This window comes from Geotrypetes seraphini, chromosome 7 (assembly GCF_902459505.1).
Source record: "Geotrypetes seraphini chromosome 7, aGeoSer1.1, whole genome shotgun sequence".
In the NCBI taxonomy this organism is placed as follows: Eukaryota; Metazoa; Chordata; class Amphibia; order Gymnophiona; family Dermophiidae; genus Geotrypetes; species Geotrypetes seraphini.
Genome location: NC_047090.1, coordinates 5,295,323 through 5,307,036, shown reverse-complemented (window position 1 = coordinate 5,307,036; position 11,714 = coordinate 5,295,323). Strand labels below are relative to the sequence as shown.

Sequence of the window (11,714 nt, the reverse complement as noted above, 5' to 3'; positions counted from 1 at the left end):
TTAGCTTTCTATACTTGTGTTACATCCCAGCACCTCTCTCAGTATCCCACGATCCCTTTATCCCTCAGAAATCCGTCCAATCCCTGTTTGAATCCCTGTACCGTACTCTGCCTGATCACTTCCTCCGGTAGCGCATTCCAAGTGTCCACGACCCTTATGCAAAAAGTAATGGCCACACATAATTATGAGATGCAATCTTCTTATGCAAATTAAAACATCTACTATTAAGTTTTCTATTAGCATAACTACTACTACATCTTATCTGCAGAAAACTCTAACAGTACTGGGCTGTATAGTGAATACAAATGTTAATTTTTATCTGACCCCAGGTTATGTCCCTCTGGGGACAGGAAAACACTTCCATAACTGACTTTAAGTCCCCTTGAGCTACCTTTCTTCCTTAGTAAGAGCTTTTTAACTTTTCTTTTCAGCTAACTCTGTACCCCCAAAGCATGGAGGGCAGATTGAGCTAGTCCTGTTTCACTTCCATTGCTTTTCAATGGAGCTAAAGGCCAGACTAGCTCATCACAAGAACACATCGTGCTCGCTTGCAAAGCAAGCTGCTAAACATGACTGAGCCATCCTCGCGCCGCCTTAAAAGGACAGAACCCCGCCCTTGCCCCGCCCCGCTCCTTTCCCATAGGCAGGCAGCTCATTGGCCGCTCTTCGCTCTGCTCTTTGTGCCCGGTTACATTGTATCTGGCGCTCCTCGAGCGCTCATTGGCCGAGCTCCCGGCCCAATCGCGGCCCCGAACGCCGGCTGTTGCCGGGGTGGGTGGGCCTCAGGGTGCCAGGTGCGCGTCTCGCGCTGGGGGACCGTCTTGAGCCCGTCGCTCTCCCCTCTGCAGCCTCTGCACCTCGTATGGCAGCGGCAGCTCTGGCGCCCGTCCATGGAGGCCTCTGGAGCCCGCAGCGGCGGCAGCAGCAGCTCCTGCTCCGGCGTGAGCCCGGGCCAGCGGGACGCCCCGCAGCCCCGGTGGGCTCGTCAGCGGGTCACTCTGGCCGCGCTCTACGGCCACCTGCGGGATGCCGTGTGCGCCGGCTCGGACAACCCGATGTCCAAGGTAGGCCAGGGAGGTCGTGCCCGCGTCACTCCTGGCCTCCGCGTGGGAGGAGCGTCGCTCCTGGCCTCCGCGTGGGAGGAGCGAAGGTCCTTGAGGAAACGGGCTCGCACCGGGGAGCCAGCTTTCCAGCATTCTTGGCCTTGCTAAACCCAAGATGGGGGGAGGCTCTCGCACAGGGACCCCCCACCCCCTTGCCAGTCAGGTTTTTAGGATATCCATATTGAATTTGCGTAAACTTGATTTGCATACACTGCCTCTATGATATGCAAATTTCTTTCATGCATATTCCTCGTGGAAATCGTGAAAACCTGACTGGCAAGGGGGGAGGGGGGTGTTCCAGGACCCAGTTGAGAAGCACTGTTCAAAAATACCCAGAGGGGGGAGAGTGTGATGCACTGGTTAAAGCAAGGCTGCCCAAGTCCGGTCCTCGAGATCTACTGGCCGGCCAGGTTTTCAGGATATCCACAATGAACATGCATGAGAGAGATTTGCATACCAAGAAGGTAGTGCAGGCAAATCTCTCTCATGCATATTCATTGTGGATATCCTGAAAACCTGGCCGGCCAGCAGATCTCGAGGACCGGACTTGGGCAGCCCTGGGTTAAAGCTACAGCCTCAGCACCCTGAGGTTATGAGTTCAAATCCCATGCTGCTTCTTGTGACCCTGGGCAAGTCAATTAATTCCCCCATTGTCCCAGGTACATAAAATAAATTGTGAGCCCACCAGGACAGACAGAGAAAAATACATGAGTACCTGAATAAATTCATATAAACCTTGGGAGAACGGTATAGAAAATTGAATGAATAAATGAAATAGTGCATCACTACCACCCAGGAGTATAAAAGGAGGTAGCCTGCTACTTACAGTACATACCAATTTGTCTGTTTTCCTGAGTAAAAGGAGCAACAAGTTTTACTCTTGAAAAAAGGAAAATTAATCTCCCCTTCCCCCACCTCCCTTATGCGGAGGCTTGCTTCGGGGCCAGATATTTTGCTCACGCCAACATTCCAATATCTAAGAATTTACAGGGGCAATTGTATAACTGGGTGCCTCCATTTAGGCACCTTAAGGCCGCTCTGTCCAGTCTGATCTATAACCCCCATTTTACAAAACCAGAGCGTGCTTTTTAGCGCCGGCTGCGATGGTAACGAGCATTGGAGCTGTTACCGCTGTCCCTGGCGCTAAAAACCGCGCTACGGTTTTTTAAAGGGAGATAAAGTGAACAAAGGAACCTAGGTTCTGTTATAGAGGGTTTAAGGTGGTGCTTACAGGTATCCAGCCTTAGAGCTAGTGCAAGCCTCTAAATCCTTAGAGTAGTACACTGTGGTTATAATTACAAAATCGTAAACCCACAAAGCAATCAACTTGACATAAACTTAGAAAAAGAACACAGATCTTACCCACTTTCCTCTCCCCCCTTATATATAGGTTTATTTATTTACCCCTCCCCCCCCTTTTTACAAAACCATAGTGCAGTTTTTAGCGCTGGCCATGGCGGGTAGCACCTCCAGTGCTCATAGAATTCCTTTGAGCATGGGAGCTGTTACCGCCGCGGCCGAAGCTGAAAACCACGCTACGGTTTTGTAAAAGGCGAGTTTAGTTTTGTAGCCCGTCCCCCCCCCAGGGTAGTTCAGAACGGGGTAGGTGAATACATTCATACTTATCTTGACAAACACATAACAAATTATGGGTGTCTTTTACTCAGCCGCAGTAGAGGTTTCTACCGCGGCCCAGAGCGCTAAATGCTGCTCCGACACTCATAGTATTTAATGCTTCAGGCCGCGGTAGAAACCTCTAGTAGAAGATGGCCTTAATTTCTGAATGCCTTATCCAATAAGAAAAAGTGCCTCATACCAAAATCTGTTAGCGGATCGTGATGCTAAATTCTATTCTGTAAATGGCATCCGGCTTGGAGCACCCATTTATGAAACCACCCGGTGCTAATTTTTTCTGGTGTCCAAACGTGGGCGCCATTTACTTAATCTAATCTCATGTGTATAAGTGGGAGCCCTTCCTTTGTCCCTCTCACGGTTCTTGTCTAAGTCCCCCCTTGTAAATATAGTAACATAGTAAATGACAGCAGAAATCCAGTCTGCCCTTTCACTACATGTATTACAATTCCATGATTAAATAAAAGTGTCTTTTATTCTTTGTTATTTCTGGACATAAGCCTTAGAAGTCCACCAGGTACTGCCTTTGGGTCCCAACTGCTGGAGCTGCCGTCGAAGCTCACTCCAACCTATCCAAACCATCTCCCAATTTTTGCGAGATTCAGACCGTGAAAGTTCAGACCGTGAAAGTCTGCCCTGCACCATCCTCGTGCTCCAAATTGCTAGGGCTCCCGAGGTCCTCCCAACCCATCCTGAACCCAAATTACCATATGCGTCAAACCTGCCCCGGTACCAGCCTTAGTACATCAGTTTATATCAATCGTATTCTAATTACAGATTCTCTGTGTTCATCCCATGCTTTTTTTTTTAATTCCATCACTGTTTTCTCTCTACCACCTCCCTCGGGAGGGCGTTCCAGGCATCCTGTCTGTGAAAAATAATTTTCTGACATTACTCCTAAGTTTACAACTCTACAACCTCAATCTATGTCCTCTAGTTCTACCAATTTCCCTTCTCTGGAAAAGATTTGGTTCCATGTTAATACCGTTCAAGTGTTTATCCCAGGACAAGCAAGCAGCATATTTTCTACATGTGAGTGACGTCATCCACGGAGCCCCGTCGCGGACAGCTTTTCAAGCAAACTTGATTGAAGATTTTAAAGTTTGCTAGGGCTGCACCGCGCATGCGTGTGCCTTCCTGCTCAGCTAGAGGGTGCGTCTCCTCAACGTTCTTAGTTTTCCGCGGAGCCAGAAAGCCCTGTCTCTCTTCTCTGCAAATCTAAGTACCTTTCTTGCACCGCGGCTTCTTTTATTGTTTTCATTGGAAGTCGCTGTGCCCACGTCTATTCTGTTTTACCAAAAAGAACCAACTTCATTACATCAATCGCGACCGGGGGATCCCAGTTTTTCCTTGGCTGCCCGGCCTCGCTTGGCCACGGCCTTTTTTTCCTGCCTTATGTCCCAGCCTCTTACCGGTTTCAAGAAGTGCACACAGTGCAGTCGGGTGATCTCGATCACAGATCCACACCGTTGGTGTACACTTTGTCTAGGTGTTGATCACCCTACAGACTCTTGCCCTTGTTGTGTCACTCTCCAACCTCGGGCTCTTCGTCGACGACGGGCCAAGATTTTGGAACTCTTCACCATGGATAAAGCCTCGACCCCGGTCTCGGCCTCAGCCTCGGTCTCGACATCGGCCTCGAAGATCTCGGTCCCGAGCATGTCTGCCTTGACTTCAAAGGCCTCGGCTGCTCCGGCTTCGAAGACCTCGGCCTCGGGTGCGTCTCCTCAACGTGGTCCTCAGTTCAGATAGCTAGCAAAGAAGCCGGGGAGGTGGGAGGGTTGCGAGAATATCTGCCTGCTGTCCCTGGATAACACCTGTTACGGTAAGTAACTGTGCTTTATCCCAGGACAAGCAGGCAGCATATTCTCTACATGTGGATGACCTCCAAGCTAACAGGACGGGACGGTGGGAGAGTTGGCAATTTTGGAGAACAGATTACGTAAAACCGACTGGCCGAACTGGCTGTCGCAGCTGGAGAAAGTATCCAGACAGTAGTGAGAGGTGAATGTATGAACCGAGGACCAAGTGGCGGCCTTGCAGATCTACTCAATAGGCGTGGACCTGAGGAAGGCGATAGACACCGCCATCGCTCGGACTTTATGCCCCGTGACCCGACCCTGCAGCGGGAGACCAACCTGAGCGTAGCAGAAGGAAATACAAGCAGCCAACCAGTTGGACAAGGTACGCTTGGAAACAGGAAGCCCCAACTGATTAGGATCAAAAGATATGAAGAGTTGAGCTGTCCGATGAGACTGGGTGCATTGGAGGTAAAAAGCCAACGCCCTCTTACAGTCAAGAGTGTGAAGCGCCACCTCTCCAGGATGAGAATGGGGCTTAGGGAAAAACACCGGAAGAACAATGGACTGGTTGAGGTGGAAATCCGAAACCACCTTAGGCAAGAATTTAGGATGAGTACAAAGGATCAACTTATCATGATGAAAAACAGTAAAAGGCGGGTCCGCAACCAGAGCTTGCAGCTCACTGACTCTGCGAGCAGACGTGAGGGCAATCAGAAACACCACCTTCCAAGTGAGATACTTCAGATGAGTCTTATCAATGGGTTCAAACGGAGGTTTCATCAATTGAGCAAGAACCACATTAAGATCCCAAACCACAGGGGAGGGGCTTGAGTGGAGGATGGACATTGAAAAGGCCCTTCATAAATCGGGAAACCACCGGATGGACCGAGAGCGAATTCCCATCAATTGGCTGATGAATGGCAGCAATCGCACTGAGGTAGACTTGAACAGAAGTCAATTTGAGACCAGACCGAGACAAGTGCAGCAGATAGTCCAGCATGGAGGACAAGGAGGCAGACAGCGGCTCCACGCAGCAAACCTAGTCCATTTTTGGGAGTAGCATTGTCTAGAGGAACTCTTACGAGAGGCCGAGAGGACATCCCGCACCGACTGAGAAAAACCGAAGGAGGGAGTTAGGTGGAAAGGAACCACGCTGTTAATTGTAGAGACTGCAGATTGGGATGCAGCAGCGAACCCCGGCTCTGAGACAGCAGAGAAGGAAATACAGGCAGAAGCAGAGGCTCCCTGGCACTGAGTCGGAGGAGAAGGGAGAACCACGGCTGTCTGGGCCACCGAGGAGCTATCAAAATCATGGTGGCGCAGACCGACAAGAGTTGAACGAGAGTCTTCAGAATCAGAGAAAATGGAGGGAACGCGTAGAGGAATCATCCCGTCCAATCTAGAAGGAAAGCATCTGCCTCGAGACGATCCGGGGAGTAAATCCTGGAGCAGAAGCATGGCAACTTGTGGTTGAGGGGCGAGGCAAACAGATCTATCTGCGGCGTCCCCCATCGAGCAAACACCTGATGCAGAGTCGACAAATGGAGCGACCATTCGTGCTGCTGGAGAAAGTGACTCAACCTGTCCGCCAGGCAGTTTTGCTCACCTTGGATGTAGACCGCTCGAAGAAAGATGTTGTGGCGTATCGCCCACTCCCAGAGCCAAAGAACCTCCCAGCAAAGAGACAGGGAAACCGTATCCCCCTGCTTGTTCACATAATACATCGCCACCTGGTTGTCCGTGCGCATCAGGACCACGCAATCCTGAAGCAAATGCTGAAAGGCAACCAAAGCATTCTAAATGGCCAGAAGCTCCAGTAGGTTGATGTGGCAGCGACGGTCGGCACTCGACCAAAGACCCTGAGTCCAAAGGCCGTTGAGGTGAGCCCCCCAGGCATACGCGGAGGAGTCCGTTGTTAGGACCTTCTGCGGCGGAGGCACGAGAAAGAGAAAACCTCTGGAAAGATTGGAAAAGAACGTCCACCAGCGGAGCGAATGCTTCAAAGAGGGAGTTACCGCAATGTGCTGAGATGCGGGATCCTAATCCTGTCTCCACTGGGACACCAGGGTCCACTGAGGCACTCGGAGGTGAAGTCTGGCAAAAGAAATCACATGAACGGTGGAGGCCATGTGTCCCAACAGGATCATCATCTGTTTGGCCGAGGCCGTGGACTGAAAGGAGACCTGCTGGCACAGGTGAATGAGGGCGGCCTGCTGAGGCTGAGGCAGAAATGAGCGGAAGCGAACCGTGTCCAGCACTGCCCCTATGAACTGCAGAGACTGAGAGGGGCACAACTAGGACTTGGGGAAGTTGTCCTCGAAGCCTAGATGCTGAAGGAACATAATAGTCCGTTGGGTCGCTGAAATAACCTCCTGATGTGACGGTGCCTTGATGAGCCAGTCGTCAAGGTACGGGAACACTTGAAGACCCTGCGACCGCCGCCACCACCATGAGGCACTTTGTGAAGACCCGTGGGGAAGAAGCGAGCCCGAACGGGAGGACCCGATACTGCAGGTGAAGGTCTCTTAACTGAAAGCGAAGGAACCTGCGAGAGGCCGGGTGGATCGGGATGTGAGTGTAGGCCTCTTTCAGATCCAGTGAGCACAACCAGTCCCCTTCGTCCGTCAGGATACAACGTGGGAAGAGAAAGCATACGGAACTTCTTCTTGACCAGGTCCCCAGTCTTTTTGGGGACTAGAAAGTACGGGAGTAGAACCCGGTGCCCTGCTGACACAAAGGGACCTCCTCCACCGCGAGGCGAAGGAGGGCATGAACCTCCCAGAGAAGAAGGGGGAGGTCTGGAGGCGGCGTCTGGAAATGAAGGGAATACCCCTCTCTGATAATGGAGAGGACCCAGTTGTCCGAAGTAATCAGTTCCCAGCGCTGACAAAAGGCACTGAGGCGGCCCCCGATAGGCAGAGGAGAAGGCTCGAGGACGGAGGGGGCCCGCCCGCTCCGACAGGGATAGTCAAAAGGACGGCGCAGGCTTAGCCGCTGCAAGGGTCTGAGGCTTTTGAGGGGCCCTCTGCTGCTGCTGACGCCGAGGTGGCGGCCTGGAAAAAGCCAGCATGGACTTCTGGGGGTAGCGCCAGGGAGGCAACTTGTACGACTTAGGAGGAGCAGACTTTGCCTTGGGTCTGACCATGGAGGCGAAGGAGCATTCATGCTCAGAGAGGCGTTTGGTGGCCGCCTCGATGGAGTCGTCAAAGAGCTCATTGCCCAAGCACGGGAGATTCGCCAGACGGTCCTGTAGATTCGGGTCCATGTCAACTATGCGGAGCCAAGCTAGGCGGCGCATGACTACCGCAAAGGCGGAGACCCTCGAGGAGAGTTCAAATGTATCATAGGTCGCCTGAAACATATAAAGGCGAATATGCGACAGTGTATCCAGCAGCCAGCAAAATTCGGACTGGCGATGGATAGCCAAATCATCCTGAAAAGAGGGCATGGATTTCATGCAATGTTTGAGATAGGATGTAAAAGTAAAATTGTAATTCAGAACCCTGTTCGCCATCATCGAATTTTGGTACAGGCGCCTGCTAAGCTTGTCCATAGTCTGGTCTTCCCGGCCCGGCGGAACAGCTGCGTAGACCTTGGAAGGATTAGACTTCTTTAAAGAAGACTCCACCACCAAGGACTGGTGGGAGAGCTGAGCCTTTTCAAACCCCTTACATGGGACCGTCCGATACCTGGATTCCATCTTGGGCGGAATGGCTGGAATGGCATAAGGTGTCTCCAAATTCCGGAAGAAAGTCTGCTGCAAGACCGGATTCAGGGGGAGGCGAAGGGATTCCTTCAGTGGATAAGGAAGCTCCATCTCCTCCAAATATTCCCGGGTATACCTGGATTCTGACTGGAGGTTCAGTTGCAGCGCCTTGCCCATGTACAGCACGAACCTGGTGAAGGAGGAAGGCTTGCCCACAGAATGCCCTTCAAGGGGCAAAGACGAGCGGGACTTTGGGGCAGCAGAGAACGAGGGGGAAGCTTCCCTCGAGTACTGCGCCGGCAAGTCATTGTCCACAATCATAAATGTTGATGAGGCCCCGCTAAGAGAACGAGGGGGAGTCGACAATAATCTGCGCTTAGAGAGCCCGGAAGGCGAGGACCCAGGGGTCTGAGGAACGGAGACCTGGGGAGCCCGCCCCGGTGAGCCCCGGGAAGAAGAGACCTTTCGATGCAGCAGGGAGGTTGGAGTCTTCGACCTTGAAGCCCCTCGGCTCGGAGACCGAGACGGCACAGGAGATCATCAAAGACGAGGGTCAGACAGTACGAGGTCCGATGGTTTGATGGACTCCATAGTGCGAGGACCTGGCGACCTGGGCCGTTTGGCGGACCACTGCCTTGAAGAAGGATGTTTAGGCCGATGCTTCGAACGAGGTCAGGCGGCGGGGGAAGTCCGCCTCGATGGAGTAGGCGAGGAGTCACTCGAGGACAAGCGGCGGGACCGGCGCACCCTGCCTCGAGAGCCCTCGGCGCGACGCTTAGGCTGGTCAACGAGCGAGGTCGAGGCCGGGGCAAGCTGAGCCAAAGCAGAGGAGATCTGCGAGGTTAAGATAGCCTTAAACATATTCTCGAACATCGGCACCGAGACCAAAGGAGTTGGACGAACGGGTGCAGCAGTACACTCTAACGAGGCGACCTCGATGTAGAGTATTCCCATAATGTGGAGGCACGCTTAGGAAGAGGTCTCGCAGAGGCCGGCAGGACTACACTCACTGCCTGGGTGGCCAGAGACTCAGAGGATGGCTTCTTCGGTAGCTGAGCTGAACCTGAAGGAGGAAGAGGAGACTTACCCAACTTATCCTTAGGCAGTTACGGCCTCCAAAACTGAACACAATACTCCAAGTGGGGCCTTACCAATGACCTGTACAGGGACATGAAAACCTCCTTTCTTCTGCTGATTACGCCTCTCTCTGTACAGCCTAGCATCCTTCTGGCAACAACCACTGCCTTGTCACACTGTTTTGTCACCTCCAGATCATCAGACCCTATCACTCAACCTGGTATTGTCAGAATAGCACTTAAGCAAAACAGTGGCATTTACACTTGATTATGTCGTTGTTAAACATTTACTTATGTAATGCATATGTAAATGTTACCCCCCCCCCCCTTCCCGGTTTACAGGATTGCCCCTAAAGGAGATAATTCTATAAGGAGGTGCCTGGTTTTAGGTGGTGGAAACGTGTGTAAGTGGTGCTACTTTAGTGGCCTCATAAAATACTGACTAGCAGTGGAGTAGCAAAGGTGAGATACGCTCCTCCCGTGCCCTTGTCTCTGCCCCCCGCTCCCGCCTGCCTCGTACATCTTCCCTGATCCCGCCTGCCGCGCACGTCAACCCCTCTCCTTCCCCAATTCTACCTGCCGCGTGCACCCTTCCCTTCCCCCGTACTTCTAGCTGAAGTTGCCCAGGGCGGTCAGCGACGTGCTCCTCACGACGCCGTTGGCTCTCCCTCTGATGTCACTCCTTATGCGTGGCGTCCAGAAGTGACGTCATTGGGAGAGCCAACGGGATCGTGAAGAGCACATCGCTGACCGCCACGAACTTCAACTAGAGGTATGGGGGAAGAGAAGGGGGGGAAGTGCATATGGAGGGAAGGAATGGGAAGAGTTGGGAGGGATGGAGAGGCAGAGGGGTACCGGCGCCACCATCAACATGACGTCCAGGGTGGACTGCCCCCCTTGCCACTGCTGATTAGCGGGAAAAGAATGTGTCATACTTTGATGGCATGTACTTCGCTAGTGGGCATGTGCATTGATGGCGTGTAGGCAGAGCAAGTACTCATGTATATTATAGTATTCTGTAATTTAGGTGTGTTCTGGGTCACACCCAACATTTATACCAGCTATACACATGGTGTAAGTGATCACACCTTAAATGTAAGCTTTTTTTTTCTGTCACTTGTGCTAGTATTCTATAAAGAAAAATAAGCACCTACTTTTTCTTATAGAATGGGGTTGAAATAGGTCCATGTGTACCCTCTTATTCTCAGTGCCCTGTTATAGAATTTCCTCCCCCCAGGGGGCAGCAGTGTGGTGGAAATATGGAAATAACAGCCCTTCATTTCAGCTTCACACAGTGGTTCCATTGTTCTGGGGATTCTGAATCACTTCTGAATTAGAGAGCTACACGGGAATGGAGGCTGCGGGAATCCCACGAATTTGGAAGAAGTTCCACGGAATTCCCGTGGGGATGGAAGAAGTGGTGGTGGGATTTCCACAGTAGTGTAGTCAAAATCTCCGGTGACTCCAGAATGAGGCTTGGAATGCCCAGAGAGGCAGCTGGAAGACCAGACTGAGGCTTGGAACACTTATGGGTTGAATACCATCCCCCCCAAAAAAACATGGGAGGCTATTGAGGTTGGGAGGGAAATGAAGGGCCGTGAGCAAGTAAATAATAGTGTTGATCCTGCAGGTATGGATGGGGGATGAAAATTAATAGTGGGGATGAGTGAAATTTCTGTCCCTGTCCAACTCTCTCTTCAGAATGAAGACTGGAGTCGTTACAAATAAAACAACCGGCTGTGATGTGATTCCATTTATGCAGTTACCCTGACCGGTTAAGTTTAATTTTAAGAATTAATTTTAACTGGCCAAGTGCTAACTCCACCCTCGGACCATCCCCAAAATAGCCAGTTTTCACTTAAGTTTCAAGTTTTTATTTCATGTGATATGCTGCATATATGCGAACAGCTAATTTTCAGTGGTAATAACCAGTTAAGTGCCACTGAAAATTAATAGATAGCTCCAAACAAGCGACTGAACCAGTCAGCGGTCATTTCTGGCCAGTTAAGTGATCTTGAATATCAACCAGCATAATTCTTAGAGATGGGTCTTGCCAAAGATGTTGGATGCTTCAGTTTTTCTCTTCTGTGACTGACAGAGCTCATAGATTCATTAGGAATTAGATCAGTTGTTGTATGTAGCATTGTGTCTGGAAATGCTGATGAGTTCTTGGGTTCCTCCAGACCTCCTTGTGTTGCTGCGTTCATTGACCTTTGACAATTTCCTTGCACAGTGGCAGATTCTGCATAAAGCGAAGCAGTATATTCTGGAGTTGGAGCAGACGTTGGACAGCTTGTTGAAGATGAAAGGTATGGAAGGGGTTTACCAGTCACAGTGGATCAAGAGCTCTTTCACCGAAATATAGCTTGGCACCGGAATGATGGCACTGATAGCT

General features: G+C 51.2%; 1 protein-coding gene across 1 annotated transcript in view; it reads left to right on the top strand.

The window, feature by feature from the left end:
* The first annotated feature begins 890 nt into the window (after positions 1 to 890).
* STRA8 (stimulated by retinoic acid 8) overlaps positions 891 to 11,714 on the top strand; it is a 31,164-nt gene continuing 20,340 nt past the window's right edge. Inside the window, exons 1-2 of the mRNA XM_033951752.1 lie at positions 891 to 1,064; positions 11,553 to 11,628. Of these exons, the coding sequence (XP_033807643.1) occupies positions 891 to 1,064; positions 11,553 to 11,628 (250 nt within the window). The remainder of the gene's footprint in view (positions 1,065 to 11,552; positions 11,629 to 11,714) is intronic.